Raw genomic sequence first — 18,172 nt, forward strand, 5'->3', positions numbered from 1 at the left:
AGCAGCTGGTGGCTAATCGATTTAATAAAAAGGTGAAGCCCAGGACATTCGAGGCAAAGGACTTGGTGCTCCGAAGAGCAGACGTGGGAGGACGAAATGCAGCGGATGGGAAACTAGCTCCCAGATGGGAAGGGCCGTTCAAAGTAAAAGAATTTTTTTCCAGAGGAGCTTATATCTTAGAGACCCTGCAGGGAAAACATGTTAGAAGAACATGGAATGCGGACAAGCTGAAAAAGTATTATAGTTGAAAAGACCCAACTTTACCTCCCATCTTTCCTATTATTGTCCCCGGAACTATAAGTGATGAATAAATTCAAATAAAGTTCATTTTTCTTTTAAATAGTTATGTTGTAAATAAATTCAGGGTATTTGAACCCGTCCTGCCTAGAGGGTAGGATTGAGCGTCCTAGCCCCGCAAGTCAACTCGGACTATTTAAAACCCGTCCTGCTCCACGGGGCAAGACCGAGAGCCCCAGTCCTAAAAAATAAATCCGGGGTATTTGAACCCGTCTTTCCTAGAGGGCGAGATTGAGCGGTCTAGCCTCATAAGGAAATCCGAGGTATTTGAACCCGTCTTGCCCAGAGGGCGAGATTGAGCGTTATAGCCTCGTAAGGAAATCCGGGGTATTTGAACCCGTCTTGCCCAGAGGGCGAGATTGAGCGTTCTAGCCTCGTAAGAAAATCCGGGGTATTTGAACCCGTCTTGCCCACAGGGAGAGATTGAGAGTTCTACCCTCGTAAATAAATTCGGGGTATTTGAACCCGTCTTGCCCACAAGGCGAGATTGAGAGTTCTAGCCTCGTAAATAAATTTGGGGTATTTGAACTCGTCTTGCCCACAGGGCGAGATTGAGAGTTCTAGCCTCTTAAATAAATCCGGGGTATTTGAACCCATCTTTCCCACAGAGCGAGATCGAGAGTCCTAGCCTCGTAAATAAATCCGAAGTATTTGAACCCATCCTGCCCAGAGTCGGGATTGAGCGTTCTCGCCTTGTAAATCATTCGGGTTGTTGGAACCCATCTTGCTTAAGCAAGGGTGAACGTTAAAAGTAGAGGACGCCCTAGAAAGCTTTCAAAACGTTTCGCGTACACAAATTAAAATCATACACATGAATTGGCAAACATTATCCAAACTGATGAAAATAGCCAGCATGTGGCATAGAGTTAGCAAATATTAACAAGAAGAGGGAGAAGTAAAAAGATTACAAAATACACCGGCATCCCGGCTCTTCATATTTGTTGTGCATCATTGGGGAGAATTTCTCTCATTTCTTCCTCAAATTGTTGTTCAGCAGCTTCTATTGCCGGGTTCAAAGAGGGGACCTCACCGGGGGCGGCATCGTTTTCCACAGCAGAAGAGATAAATGCGCCATCCAGGACATACCCGAAGCAATCAAGTTGATCAGTATTCAGGGTTACATCCGGGTTAAAATGCCTAATTTGATTGATAACATTGTTAAATGCAGTTTCAGCAGCATTTTCCAACACGGCTTGACTGCTATCATAGTCTGCGTGCAAACTTCGGATGTCAGCTTGCAATTTCTTGACTTGCAGATTCAAGGCCGTGTTGTTTCTCTCAAACTTGGATAGTGATGACAACTTCCCCTTAACAAAATTTATGATAGCTTCTTTATTCGCTTCAAGGCCGAAGGAATCTGAAACAAGCTTCTTGTCAGCCTGGGACTGCTCCAACGACGCCTTCGAAGTAGCAGCAGATGCTGACAACTTCTTATTTTCTTCGACCAGCTTGTCACGTTCAGCCCGAAGGGTGTCCCTATCAATTTCAAGGGTATCCTTTTCGGCGCACAGTTCTGAATGCTTCTCCAACAGAATTGAGTATGGTTTCACTAAAGATGCCATTTTGAGTGTATATAGCTTGGCCATCTCAAGCTCTTCCACTTGGGCTCTAGACAAAATGCCGGTCCCATAGAATTCAGGTGGGGGACGCATGACGCCTCACAACTCTATGGCTATTCCGGTCTCCCACAGAGCCCTTCTCCTCAAACCTGCGGGAAGGGGATTAGGAGCCGGGCTACCATGCTCCAAAGAAAGCACAGCCTCGGTAATCCCGGCCGATTCCATGGGAGTGAATGCTTGACAGTTCCCCGTGTTCAACCAGCTGTCATCGTTGGATAAATCCACCACAGAAACGTCGGCAGTTGACGGCGAAATGATGCTAGTGCCAGCTGGAAGGCTAGTGGTTCGTGGCCATTTTAGGGCAGGGGGAGGTCGAGCAACAGACTTCCCTCGCCGGGCTAGAACGTAGTCAGGAACCTTACCTGCAGCAGGATTCATTTGGGTATCTACATAAAAGAAAAAGAAAGCCGGGGTTAGCATCAAAGAAGAAAGAAACCCATATTGCAAAAATATGTGCATATAAATCCATACTGGTCTGGGATAGGTCGGTAGTAGACTTAGCCACCAAGGACGCAGCGCTTAAATGCCCTTGAGAATCGACATGATCCAGCAAAGTCTTGATGTTGGTCTTTTCCTCCGTTGACAGCCCTAGCCGGTAGTCAGCTGGCTTCCAGAGATGGTGATCGTAGGACCAGTATAAGGGGAATTTTCCTTCCCCTCCCTCTTCTAGGAACCACGGTTTCGCGCCAACCTCGGCAACGACTTTAAAAAATGCACCCTTAAAATCTTTAAAGGAGTCACTGAACACTGAAAATAATTTTCGGGACGGCTTCTTTCCTCCACGACCTCAGATGCTGGTCCACTCTTTCAGTTCAGCGGGCTCGGATCCGGTACGAGGAGTGTATATGTTAAAAAAATACAAAAAAAAGGCACGGTGCACGATACAGACAAAGAGGTGCACAACTGCTCAAAAGCAACAATGTAGGCCCAACCATTGGGATGAATTTGTGTGGGGGCGACGCGAAGATGATTCAGCAATTGTATTTTGAAAGAAGAGAAAGGAAAGCGAATTCCAATCTTGGTAATTAAATCACGATAACAAAAGGAAAAAGGAGGTTCTTGGGGATTTCGGCCTGAACAGACGGGTTCATCTTCGGCAGGGCAGAAGGTATCAAATCCCACCGGGTTACCTATGGGAAGCCCGAATATCTCCTCAGTTGTCATTTCTGACCGGAAGCTAAGCACTTCCTCAGTCACCAAGGGAAATTGATTGCGAAGAGTCGTACTAGCGGGAGTAAAGCCTTGCTCAGCGGGGCCGACGTCGGATCCCTGGCCTTGGTTTGACGAGGTCACCTCAGTGTTAAACTCTGCAGAAGAGGACTCCATAAGAACCTAGAACAACAAAAGGGGAGCATTAAAAGCAGAAACAGTACGTAACAAAGAGTGTACGTACCTGAGCTGAATAAACTATCAAGAGAAGAGCTGGATGAATCATTAAAAGAAGCAGGGTTAAATGTGCCGGGGTAGTGGGTGCAACTTCCTAATACCAAGTCGGCCATAAAATCGCTCCCCCTCTCAATGAATTGGGTGCTAAGGTAAACACAGTTGAAACATGGATCCGAGTTCCTAGCATCTTGGTTTACGGTTTCGACCAGAGGCAAAACTTGAACTCGGGTAAGGTTATGAGCCGGGGTATTGACTGAATGGGACAGATCTGAGCTTCTACCTAAATTTTGGCTGGAACGTTGGGATGAAACACCCGGAATGCGGCCAGAACGTTGGCAGCGTCCTCGAATGGGAGGACGAGACGAAGAACCTCCCCCACTTCTACCCCCGCGATAACCCCTAAGCAAGGCGGCTTGCGTCTCCTCCTGGGTCCGAGGTCTACCATATAACCAATACCTCGCGCCAGGAGGAAGGCTCTGGATATACCTTTCCTCTTCCCGTGCAGCCCGTTCCTCCTCTTCAGTAAGGATTTCATCACTATGACCAAAAACCCGAGGGCATGTAGACCTCCCTCGACCATTCAAATTCCCCCCGTTCATGCTATTGAGGGAAGAACAAGGCATAAACAGTGGGGCCAGGGCAATAAAATGGCAGCATGCAAGTCACAATCAAATACCCAAGAGAGAGCATGGCATTAACAAACAAATATTCCAACAAGCGGGGGTTATATCAGAATTGCAGTACAGAATGATTATATGCCTAAGTGTGCATGACCAAAATAGAAATACCCAGAAACAGAAAATATAAGCAACTAAGCATAAACTCGAGTAAGGAAGAAGAACAAGCAAGGAAGAAACATAAAAGTGGATTGAAGCATGTACCTGGCACAGCGAAAAAAAGGGAGGAAGTGGTGCAAATGCTTCTGGGAAATACACAAACCGAAGAAACTCTGGGAACGTAATACAGCAAAGTGTAAATGGCATAAGTGAAAAATGAATGAGAAATAGAAATCAAATAAGTGAATCCCGCGAAACCAAAGGTCAGGGGTAAAGGGGTAACTTCACCAGATGAGACAGTTGAAAGGACGCCCTGACAGTTGCAATAAATGCCAGCGGCACGAACAAGCATAGTGGTACACGTCGTTTGGGTATAGGAAGGCCATGTTGAGGGCCGTCATGATCATCTGCAAAAGAGATTCACTGTGTTAGAAAGAGAATCGTCTAGAGATCAAGGCATCTTTTGCAGTCCTTCAAAACCTCAGCAGTACTGAAATAGCAGCCCGGTTCCACAAGCCGGGGTGTAAAAAAAAGAGATTACGGTTACAGGTCAGCAGGATACGCCGGATTGGAAGAAACAAACACTTGCAGCTTGATGATAGTTTAGCTACAAAAGGGCAGGTCAAATTGTATATCTGAGGTGCTTAGCCAGGCCGTGGACTCGAGCTAAATAGCTGCTGTCTGGCACATTCCGTTGGGAGAAACTCGGCATATCATCCCGGGATCCTGAAAGCTCAGTCTACCGGGCTGGGGGGCAACTGTTATGGACCAGAGTAAGGCCCATAGTCAGCACAAGCCCACAGGTAAGCACTATAAATAGGAGCTAAAGGCTACAGGTATGGATAGATCTTTTTTACTCTACTTTATGTAATCACGACAATCACACACACACCCCTCAAGGCTAAGGCCATCATATTGTGTGCAGTGATTTGCTATCCCCAAGGTACCTAATTCATAGGTATCTAGAGAGAAGCACTCAAATCCTAAATCAATCACCCAATCTTCATTGGGCACATCTGCCTCAGGCAGAACAATGGCGTTTAACAAATTCGTTCAAGTGATAATTTGACAGATTTATTTACCAAGACATTACCTACTTCAAGTTTTGAGAAGCTGTATATAAGATCGATATGCATAAACTCAGAGATATTAAATAATGTTATCATCACGGGGAGTGAAATACGTGTTGCACTCTTTTTTTTTTTCCACCATGGTTTTGTCTCATTGGGTTTCCTAATAAAGTTTTTAATGAGGCAGCCTGTAATACATATTGCTTTTCTTTTCTTTTTTGGTGTGGAATACATATTTTTTTCAATAGAATCATTAGACATTCAAGGAGGAGTGTTATAAATAATAAGACTCTGGGTTGTCCATGACCATTGAATGTTCTGTAACTATTGAAGAAGTAATTGTGGTCATTTATTATATTGTAATCGTTATTGTCTTATGACCCTATAAATAAAAGCATGTACAAAGCATCAAATTAATGATAGGATAATACAACAAGAATATATTCCACTGTCTCTCTTATCTTCATATTTTTCTGATAATTATATATATTTATTTTACAACAAAATACACATTATAGAACATATTCATAATAAGCAATATTGCGAAGTTAGAGGATGTCAAATTATATACACAAATTTAATTTCTATGAGAGAAAAAAAGGCGGAAGTAGTTTGATGAACGGGATCCTATTTTCAAGAGTATTTAAATAATGAGTTATGTTTATCTCATTTTATATGAGATAAATAATCTTCCTGCATACACAAAAAGAGATTGGGTCCCACCACTCTTTTTTTCTCTCCTTTTATCTGTGGGTCCCACTTATACTTTTATTTCTACAATATGAGATAACTTTTTTCCTATAACATAAAAAAATATATCCCTTAAATAATATGTCTGCAGTAAGTAAAACTTTTCCCTTAGAATATATTTAAAAAAGCAGAAGAAAAGCAAGCCCCTATTCTAATACTATTAAATAATTTAATGATTTCAAGAGCATTGAATGGAATTTAATTTAAAATTAAGAGAAACACGTACATACATTTATTTTCTTAGAATATATATTATAAAAAATTAAAAAATTATTGTTAATTAAACGAATACACTTATTTATTTTTCTGTAAAATATTATTAAATAATAATTAAACCAATTGTTAATGAAACATATACATTTATTACTTTCCTAAGGAATATCGACTACACTAGATTTAAACCCAAAATATTTATTTCTTTTCTATGGCATATTATTAAAAAAAATCCACTATTAATGAAACAAATATATTTACTTCTTTTTTTTTTTTTGTAAAATATTATTAAATAATAATTAAACCAATAATCAATGGAACATATGCATTCATTTCTTTTTTATGGAATATTAATAAAACATTGACACTGAATTCAAACCCAAAAATTTTATTTCTTTTCTGTACAATATTATCAAAAAATAAATAAACCCATTCTTAAAGAAACGAATACATGCATGTATTTCTTTTCTTGTAAAATATTATCGAAAATAATTAAACTAATTGTTTATGAAACGTGTACATTTATTACTTTCCTATGAAATATTAAAACAATATTTTTTTGGTAAAATATTAAAAAAATATTAATGACATTGGATTCAAACCCAAAACATTTATTTCTTTTCAATAGAATATTATTATAAGATAAACAAACCCATTGTTAATGAAAAAAACACATTTATTTATTTTTATTTAAAATATTATTAAAAATAATTAAACCAATTGTCAATGAAACTTATACATTTATTTCTTTTCTATGAAATATTAATAAAAGAAAGGTTTGTTTTTTCTAAAGTTACTTTAAATTTTTTTATCTAATGTTCATCGAAACAACGTCATTTTGGGTGGAAATCATGATATTTTTGTAATTTAATTGATTTCAGGGTTATAATAGTCGTTATCATTCTAATTTTTGTAATTTTTCAACCCCAAAACGACGTCGTTTCGATGAACATTAGACAAAGTTATCTAAAGTAACATTAGATACTTTTTCCCATAAAACAATGACACTAAATTCAGACCCAAAACATTTATTTCCTTTCTGCAGAATATTTTTAAAAAATAAATAAACTCATAGTTGATGAAATGAATACATTTATTTTTTTGTAAAATATTATTAAAAAGTAATTAAACCAATTGTTAATGAAACATACACATTTATTACTTTCCTATGGAATATTAATACAACATTGATGACATTGGATTCAAACCCAAAACATTTATTATTTCATTTCTGTAGAATATTATTAAAAGAATAAATAAACCAATTATTAATGAAACAAGTACATTTATTTCTTTTCTGTAGAGTATTATTAAAAAATAAACAAACCCATTGTTAATGAAACGAATACATTTATTTCTTTTTCTATAATATATTATTAAAAATAATTAAATCAATTGTCAATGAAACGTATGCATTTATTTCTTTCCTATGGAATATTAATACAACATTGACACTGAATTCACACCTAGAACATTTATTTCTTTTCTATAGAATATTATTAAAAAATAAATAAACCCATTGTTAAGGAAACGAATACATTTATTTCTTTTTCTGTAAAAATATTATTAAAAAATAATTAAATTAATTGTTAAGGAAACGCATACATTTATTTCTTTCCTGTAGAATATTAATATTTAATACAATATTGACAATGGATTCAACCCAAAACATTTATTTCTTTTCTGCAGAATATTATTTCTTTTCTGACGAATATTAATACAACATTGACGTGATGAGCCTAGAACATGTTGAAATATTTTTTTTTATTCTATCACTTACTAACGCCTACAATTGCAATGTTGTTCTTATCTAATTTGCTCACTTTAAGAACAAATCTGATCTGTCATGGCCAATTTTGTGCATAAATAGAAACGCAGGAAGTGACCTTCAGACTCACGCTAGCAAGAAGAAAAACATTTATCGTTGTTGGAATAGAAAGAGTGAAAAAAGAGAGCATGGCTGTAAGCATAATGAGGTCATTCCTGGGAGCAGTATTCATGGTTCTCATGCTCCCAGCATTACTAAATAATGGGAATGGTCACGCGCAGCTTTTTCAGCCTCAAGTTATAGAGAATTACATAGAAACTAACGGTCATGGGCAAGACCAAGATGGAGGTGAAGGTGATGAAGGTGATGAAGGTGACCAGAATATCCAAATAGCTGCTGCGGTCAATGATGACCGTGATTGGTTCGAAGAAGAAATTGATTCGGATGTCAAATGGTGCTTGGCTTTGAACAGGTATATACAAATACAACTCTTTCATTTCTTTTAAATCCAAGTTTTATTTGATCATATCATGAATTTGGTTTCAGGGTGGAGTTTCAAGGGTCAAGTGGTATACAAAATCTAAAAGTCCTTGCAACAAGGAGGTTTGGAAAGGTATATATGTTTTCTGCTTGGATTTTATGACATGGTGTATCTTTCATGTCCATGAACTGTCACAATTATTTATCACTTGCTATTAACTTCAGCTATTTTAGGAAGATATTTTTTCTATTCAATTATTTTTGTTACTCTCATAATTAAGGTTTGTCATTCGGGGTTGCTATCTATATACCCTTGATTGCCTGAATGATAATCAGAATCTAGTTTATCTTACATGAATTGTTGTCTATCTTAAAAATAAATAAACTACGTACTTATTTGTTTTGTCTATTATATATAGGCTCTTGTGATTGATGGGCACTTGCAATGCACTGAGTTTGATGATTATATTTATCATGAGAGCTTGGTTCATCCTGCACTCCTAGTGCACAATGAGTATGTATATATTTCTATTCATCTTTTAATGGTTTTTATACTTTTGATAAATATTTACATTTTATAACCAAGTATTCAATGCCAAGAACAGACCCAAAAGTGTGTTCATTATGGGAGGTGGTGGAGGGTCTGCTGCCAGAGAAGTTCTAAAACACAGAAATATTGAGAAAGTGATAATATGCGATATTGATAGGGTAAGTTGTTAATTCATGGGAGTTCCTGAGATCACATACCTATGTTTGCTGGTTATATAAATTTTAATAAAAATATATCTGCCATTGTTAATCTGAGTTCAATATACTTAACTACAGGAGATTGTTAATGTGTACCGCCAACATATCACAGCAAATCATGAGGCCTTCAATGATGAAAGGCTTCAAATTGTTTACAATGAAGCAATGTGAGTATTTAATTCTTTGATCTTTCAAACCTTTCATGATTTCTTTTTTAAATTTTCAATCATTTCGATTACACAACCAAAGATACTTTTAATTCTCAAAAAATTTCCTTCCTTAATGAAATAAACAACCGCTCCCAAGTTCTTATATTAACTAGAATTACAAGTTCTTAAATTTGCTGACACAATTCATGAGATCTGGACATTTATTACATTTTTCTTCTAACTGGTCATTTGTATATGAACTAAAGTAACATAGAGGGATTTATTATAAGTTTATAACTGGCTAGAAAGTTGTTATTATGATTTGCCTTTACAAAAGCTACACATTTATCTCATACAGGGCCGAGCTAGAAAATTCCGAGGAGAAGTTCGACATCATCTTAGGAGATCTTTCAGACCCGAAAGAATCCGGGCCTTCCAACAATCTCTACACAAGATCCTTTTATGAGGATGTTGCCAAACCTAAGCTCAAGGAGAACGGTCTCTTCGTTACTCAAGTAAGCCTTTTCATTTTCTTTTTCATGTTCTTTTTCTAATTTGGAAACTTCAAAGAATCAGTGACTAGCAATAGTATCTTAAAAATTTATTTTGGCTACTCACTTTATTAGAACTAGTTAAAATAGGTTCCTTTATATATATACAGGCTGGCCCAGCTGGGATTTTAACACACAAGGCTGTGTTCTCACCAATATACAACACCCTAAAGCAAGTTTTCACTCGTAAGCACCATTTTTCATCAAACCTTAGCCATCTCATATTGCTCTCCAATGTGTGGTTTTGATAATTGATTCATTAATGAATATCTTTTTTATTTCTCTTTTGTTTTGGATAATTTATGCAGATCTGGTTGCATACACAACTCAGGTACCATCCTATGGAGATTCATGTGGATGGATTTTGGTGAGTTTAAAAACTAATATTTAAAATAGAGAAAACAACAATTTTTATGTAACAGAAGCTCCTTTCAATATACAACATTTAAATGCATTGCAAGATTAATTTCATTTTGAATATGAAGTGTCCTATGACTGTTTGTAAGTTAATGTCATTTTTGTTGCCAACAATTGTTAGCAAGCTAATGGGTGTAATATTTGGTTGTGCATTAAAATTTTCAGGCTTCGAACGAACCAATCATACTTGACTCTGAGCAACTCGATATTAGGATTGGTGAAAGAATAAATGGTGAATTACGCTATCTCGATGGGCTTGTCATTGCAGCATCCACCGTCCTAAACAAGACGATGAAAAACTCGTCAGTCATACATACTTATACATATATAATATATGAATTTAAATATTCGATTAATTTCAATTCAATCGGTTAGTTAATATATTGAATTTGTGTCCTTCGATTCATTGCAGGCTGATGGAAGAGACTTGTATATTAACCGAAGAAAATGTGGGATTTGTTCGTGGACGGGGAGTTCGCAATGATACCTAATTTTTAAAGTCAAATAACATGATTGTATATCTGAAGAGATTCAAATAATAAAAATGAAGGCTTGTTAAACATTATGTTCTTAAAGTTCTCTACTATAAATCTCTCGCTCTCTCTGTGGGTGTGTTATGCATATTTGTGTGCCATAAAAACACTCCCAATGACACCATACATCTTGTGAACCACAAAAATATCAACTATCACCAACATTTTATTAAGACAAAGATTAAATTTGAAAAGCTTACTCTCCATATTAAATCTCTAAAAGTCAAAGTACGCGACTATCATCCGATAATGTTATACAATAAGGAGAACTTGTTTTGTATTGGTAAGTACTTTAATATATTGTTTTTAACAGTTTTGATGGTAAGTAAGGACTTTATACTTAAAAATGTACATCACTATGTATTTAGTTTTTGAAAGTTGTCAAATTACATATTATCACAAGTAGCTAGTTGTTACAAGTCCCACATTATACAACTAATGTGGGGTTTATAAGGCCTTGGACACTCCCACCCTTTGAGCTAGCTTTTGGGGTGGTGATCTCAAGGTCCGTAACAATTGGTGCTTTCATTAAGAGTTGAGGCCACAGAAAAGCTTATCTATAGGCTCGATTAAGGTGTCTTTGAGCACTGAATACTGATAGGTGAGTGAAGCCACCACCCCTTATCTATAGGATGGATTAAGGTGTCTTTGGGCAATGAATACTGATAGGTGAGTGAAGCCATCCCAAAGGGCTCTCGTGTGAGGGGGCGTGTTGAGATATATACTCCCACATTGGTTATATGAGCAACTACTGTGGCCTTTATAAGACCTTGGGCACTCCCACCCTTTGAGCTAGCTTTTGGGGTGGTGTATCCCAAGGTTCTTTACATGGTATCAGAGCCTCGCCGCCCCCACCTTCTCTTGTGGCGTTTCTTAGCACAGGTATCCCCACTTTCTCTTGTGGCGTTTCTTAGCACAGGTAGGCTGGGCCTGTTGCATTGTCCACTCTTCAAGTCCAATGGGCTCTCGTGTGAGGGGGCGTGTTGAGATATATAGTCTCACATTGGTTGTATGTGCAACTAATGTGGAGTTTATAAGGCCTTGTGCACTCCCACCCCAAAGACTGTACATTGGTCTCTTATGATGTCATTGTTCACAGTGAGTGCCTAATTCATTTCCATTTTCTTATTTTACGGCACCTTGAATGTTTTGAATGAAATATATTGTTTTACCACTACTCTAGGCTCATGTTTTACATTCTTATCACTAAGGAAAGGCTTTACCACTACTTAGGCTCATGTTTTACATTTTTATCATCTATCCTTGAATTCATTGACCATCATATGCTAAAATCATAATGCATATGGAAAGAGTCGTTCTTACTTTCACAAATCTTTATATACAAAGTTACCAACTCATAAAAAAATACAATTTTTTATGCATTTATCAATCCATTGTTTTATTTGTGTGAGCATTGTTTATGTTTCAATAATTTCTTTCTTTCTTTTTTGTTTCAATAATTTCTATTCCTTAAACAAATAACAAAATGAAGAGTTTGCGAGAAAATGTTTATGAAAGAAGTAAGCATTCCTCTTTCTTGCCATTCATCCAGTTTTGATTCAGCAAGGGAGATAATTTCAGTAGCAGTATGTGCTACAGCTACAGCAGCTGTCAAGCTCTTTGAGAACTTCGCCTTATAGTTCTCTTTACATAATAGGGCAAAAAATCCGTACTAATGTTATTTTTGAAATGTATCTCCATCCTAAAACACATTTGAAAAGAATGGCCATACTAGAGCAGTCAAATACGTAGGTTTGACTGACGAGATAAGTCCCGCCAGTGAGAAAGACGAGATCAGAAGCCACGTAGGAAGCCCAACCAATCGCGTCAGTCCATGTCACGTGTTTTCCACGTATCCCGCCACCTGCTGTGACATGTACCAGTCCCGCCATGTCAGTTGGCGAGACTAAGCCACGTGTGTGACACATCCGCAGTTCTTGTGACGCGTTCCAGCCACCCTTCGCCATACTCGTGGGGTAACGTCCCGTACTCAACAAAATAATTGTGGGGTAGCGTCCGGTACTCAATCTCGCCACTGATACTTACGGTGATACCTGTCTGGTTATATATAGGGTCTTCCGGTGTTTGCTAGTATTGAAAATTTTGAATTTGGGTTATGTTTGCTATTTTTGTAAATGATTTTGACGGACGGTTTCTTTACTTGTAGTAATTTGTTTGTATCACTTGCTGTGTGTAATTAATTTCCAAAAGGTTTTGTGTCACTTGCTGTGTGTGTAATTTCCAAAAGGTTTTGTATCACTTGCTGTAATGCGGATTCAAATGTTGTTTATTTACTTTTTTTAATCTCCACTTGCATCTGATCTTTTTGTGTTATTTGCATATACCCCTGTATTATTACAATGGAACAATATCGGTCTTTTGTATATTATAATGGTTCTAAAATTAACGGTGTAGGCGGGTTGAGATTCGAAGGGGAAAAAAGAGCAATGTATATTGTGCGAGGCTTGTCCATTGAAGATCTACTTCAGAAGATTCATCAGAAGTTGAAGTTGCAACAAAATCAGGTAATTTCTTCAATAACGGGTCGAGTCCCATGTGGAAATCGCAAATATGCAGGTTTTGATCTAACTGATGATGAGGACATTGATATTTTTCTTGGAACATTTGTCCAAAACTCTACTACGTCTCAATTTGTTGAGTTATACGTGGATATTGAGACATCAGACGAAATGTCAACACCGACACGTGGGTTGGACCTTAACAGTCAGACACAAATGTCGTCATCATCGGTACCCCAGCCCACACAATCAACTATTGCGCATGGAGATGAAAGCGACTATATGGTAGATGTTGAACCTGACAATGAAGAGGAGGAGGAAGATGAAGACACTCTATTGGCAAATGACCATGATCAGAATGATAGTGATGGAGGTGATGATGAACATCATGATAATCCCATAACACAGGAGACAGTTATCCCTGCGTCCAATAATGCGGTTATTCCACCAACATCAGGTTAGCCATTGAACGTGTTGAATGATTAAATTTTTTTTAATCGCTTTAATATTTGCCAAATCGTATTTTTTATTTTTTTGTAGATGTGACACCATTTTGGGATGAGATCCCACACTATAAGGCTGTTAATTTGGATTATCCGAACGAAGACATACTGGATGTTGAAGGCTTAGGTCGTGGTCCGTGGACAAGAGGAGACGAAATGTATGTGAAACAAGAGTTCCGGTTGAAGAGCGATGTGCAAGCCGCTATAAAACATTACTGCATGAATGAGCATCAAGAAGCTGTAGTGGTTGAGAGTACTACCACGAAGTTGTCTATGAAATGTCGTAAGCATGAAGAAGGCTGCAATTGGCGAGTAAGGGCAATTAAACCGAAGAATAGCAACAGCTGGGTAGTCACTAAATGGGGTGGAAAACATTTTTGTGTCAACACAACCCTTTCGCAAGATAACAAACAACTTGATTCACAATTTATATCTGAGGCCATTCTAGGTACTATATACATTGTTGAAGTTTTCGTACTGCGACAATTTATGTGTTAATCATGTGAAGGTGGATATTATTACTAATTACAAATATGCTCTATATCTGTACGCAACAAATGCTGCTGCAGGTCCTGGGGGATGTCATCTGGGTCGTGTACATCTCTGTTTCCCCTACCCTCTGAAGCTCGTCTCACTCTCAGAGACTTTAAATGTCCTTCGTTCCACACCACCTGGGATCTATGACATTGTTGCACATCTTCATCTAGTACACCCCACTCTTTCGGACCGGGGTCAATGCGAGGTCCATCACTAGCCATTTAACTAACAACAATTTGTAAAATTTATCAATTATTATAGGGACTACATAATTAAGGTACTATTGCAATTACTATTTAATAAAATATGACTGCAATTGTAATAACAACAACATATACTAAATAATTACAAGAGTATTTATTACTTTACTATAAAGTTTTATGTCGATTTAATTAATCTTGGCAAATATACAGTAATTAAATTTACGTTTTACAAATTTTCATTGATACTATCTTATTTTTACACACAGGTCACTATGCCATTGCTAAGACAAATTTTATTAATACCAATAAAAACATGAATTACTATTAAATCATGCCAATTACATTAATTAAATTACCCTAAAGCTTTTTTTGCAACATTGTAATGTTAATAAATTTTTGTATAAAGGATTTAATAGCATGAATAATATTTAACTAATTCACTAAATGGTAATGGCTATTTATTTACTTTTTTAATAGTTATTAAATCAACTTAATATGTTTTTTCTTAGGTTTTATTCATTAACATGATCTGCAATTATATAATTATTAAAACAATTATTACGATTTCAATAATTAATAATTATAATTATTATAAATATATTCAATCTAAATTACTATTTCAGATTAATGTTTATAATTTTCAATATTAACAACTTAGTTTTCTAACATGGTTTTTAAAGCATTGTAAATTTCAATATGATTACTATTAATCAGGTCACTAATTAAAATTACAACATAATTATGACATTAATCACTATTTACCAAAAGCCAAAATTACATTGATTAATAATTACGAATAACCTAGCTTGATGCCTACTAAGGATTCCAAAATTATTTTTCTTAATTAATGCAGAATATTTGAAAAGGGCTTTAATGACATGATTATTATTTAATTATTAAACTAATGATGACTAAGTATGTGCAGGTTTGTTATAATTATTATATTTGATTAATATTAATATTTATTTTATTTATTAATTACGCAAACAAATGGGCCACTATTTACTAATTAAAAAAAACAAATTTACTAATTAAAATTGCATTTACTAATAATTATTAAAAGAACCGTTTCATTTTATTTGTTATCAGTTCCTTTCATGCCACCGTGTTTGGTCTTCTTCAAATTCAATTGTTCATATATGTTGTAATTTTTGTTTGACAGCGGACTCCATTACAAAACTATGTCCCAAGAGATTTTAAAATCAAAAAGTGAGGCAATTTTTTTAACACATATATGCGTTTAACAAAACAACTTGAGAACACATGTATCTGTCCACATCAATACACCACAACATGCAAAAAACAAACATGTGGTCCCCGGAAAAAAAATAACCACATCATGCCTATAAATAGTTCAAACACAACACCATACAAACAACAACACCATACAAACAACAACATAACACACAGATATAAAAATCGAGCCAATAGGTAAAAATAATACAATGCCAAAGTACCTGTGGTTTCGTGACTAAACGGAAAGGAGGAAAGATGGGAACGCACACAGTAGCTCCGGCGGAGGTGCCAACGGATTGGAGAACGATCTTTGGACCCAAAAGTTTGCTCGCTTCACTCTCTGACTTACGAAAATGGAAAGAAACGAGGGAGACAAACGGAGAAGAAGAAGAGGGAACAAGAGGGAGGAGGGAGAGAGGCACCATGCAGGAAGAGATAAGAAATGAACGGTTGTAAAGGAATGCCGCCAACAAGTGTTACAAGACTTTGGCCACGTGGCTTAGTCTCGCCAACTGACATGGCGGGACTGGTACATGTCACAGCAGGTGGCGGGATACGTGGAAAACACGTGACATGGACTGACGTGATTGGTTGAGCTTCCTACGTGGCTTCTGATCTCGTCTTTCGCACTGGCGGGACTTATCTCGTCAGTCAAACCTACGTGTTTGACTGCTCTAGTATGGCCATTCATTTCAAATGTGTTTTAGGATGGAGATACATTTCAAAAATAACATTAGTACGGATTTTTTGCCTACATAATAGTCTAGGTAAAACTATTTATTGTGGTTGTGTCCCCCCCCCCCTTCTTGGACTTTATTGGTTTAATTGAGTTATAATATCAGCTTTCAGATATAAGTAATTGTAAAATGAATTAGATTAAGTTAAAAAGTTGTTGTCAAGATGGGCTTATTTCTAAATTGCTTTTATGAATTTTACAATTTATCTAAATATTGATTGAAAGTGGTAATGCATTGTTTTGGTTACAATAAAGGTACAGGCTTAGGTTGAGCCTTGGTGCCATGACAAGTTGTACCTCATAACTTGGTGGTGAACGGATCAAGTCACAGAAACAACCTCTTCGCTCGTGGGGACTAGGTTTCATCCATTTGTGAAAAGATTGAGAGTATTAATGATCAGTATTGAACCTTAGAGCTTTCTTGTTGAGCTATGTTGGTATTTGTTGTTGATTTGTTATCATCAAAACTTCGTAAGCATAGTCTTCTTGACCTATGATTTAACATATATATATATATATATATATATATATATATATATATATATATATATATATATGGGGTAGGATATTCTTACACTCAATCTTGATCATTGAATCACTTGTATTTAATGGCTCACATTACTAAAAAATGAAAGCCCTTAGATATAAGTGGAATCAACGGACAAGATTGAGAGTGTAACTTACACTGGTGTAAAATGATCCTGACCCTATATATATATATTGAAAAAATATGATATATATTAGAATAGATCCTCGTAAGAAGGTCCAAGGAGTGCTTTGTTTTTCTTTAAAAAAAAAATTTGTGCTTTTTTCTACTTAAATATTATGCTTTTGTGTGTACGAAAGGAACAAACTTAATTATTGGATCAAACATATATCTATAGTTAAAATTAAAATACAAAATTAGACGACCATTTTAAATGATCATGAAACATATATGTATCATCATTAAGGCATAAGTTCATGGTCAGTAAAACTACCTTTCATAATAAAATAATATTTGCATTTAATAAGTAGTTTGAATAAAAAAAAAAATCTCCTTATTGCGACATAAATTTAAACAGGAAAATAAATAAAGTTACCTCAAATAATAGCAAAGTTATTGATTTTGAGGATATTTTCTTATTATTAAATAGGGAAAAGTATTTCTCCAATCACTGAAGATAAAGTTATCTCCAATCACTAGAGATACAAAACAACCTCGTTTTGGGATTATAAGATTAAAAAATTATAATGATAAAGATTAATATAAGCCTGCAATATATTAAAATTACAAAAATATTTTGATTTCTGTCCCAAAACGACGTCATTTTGGGTTCACCGGAGATAACTTATCTCGGAGAAATCATTTACCCTATTAAATAATTTCAAGAGCATTGAAGAAAATTTAATTTGAGAAATAAGAGAAACATTTATATTTTTTTCTATAGAATATTATTAAAAAAAATAAGTAAATCCATTGTTAATGAAACATATACATTTATTTATTTTCTGTTGTGGACCCGTATAAGAGGCCCATTGAATGACAGGCCCAATAAGGAGCAATCCAAGACTCAAATCAAATATAATTGCGGATAGTATCCATCAAGCATACTAATCCTAATGCGACAGCATAATAGACAAGCCTGGGCCCTTATCAGAGGCACCAAAGGCCCACATCATACTACCCACGGGTAACCTCT

The 18,172-nt window shown here is 36.1% G+C and overlaps 1 protein-coding gene across 1 annotated transcript; it reads left to right on the plus strand.

Moving 5' to 3' along the window:
• Positions 1-8,067: 8,067 nt before the first annotated feature.
• Positions 8,068-10,714, plus strand: LOC133284948 (thermospermine synthase ACAULIS5-like). Its single transcript, XM_061482088.1, has 10 exons — positions 8,068-8,351; positions 8,426-8,492; positions 8,779-8,873; positions 8,965-9,067; positions 9,185-9,273; positions 9,614-9,770; positions 9,917-9,992; positions 10,115-10,173; positions 10,389-10,525; positions 10,636-10,714. Exons 1-10 carry the CDS (start codon positions 8,068-8,070, stop codon positions 10,712-10,714), a joined length of 1,146 nt encoding a protein of 381 aa, XP_061338072.1.
• The last annotated feature ends 7,458 nt before the right edge of the window (positions 10,715-18,172 follow it).

Source organism: Gastrolobium bilobum, unplaced genomic scaffold (genome assembly GCF_033153095.1).
Source record: "Gastrolobium bilobum isolate Gb01-03AN ecotype WA unplaced genomic scaffold, APGP_CSIRO_Gbil_v1 utg82162, whole genome shotgun sequence".
NCBI classification, from domain to species: domain Eukaryota; kingdom Viridiplantae; phylum Streptophyta; class Magnoliopsida; order Fabales; family Fabaceae; genus Gastrolobium; species Gastrolobium bilobum.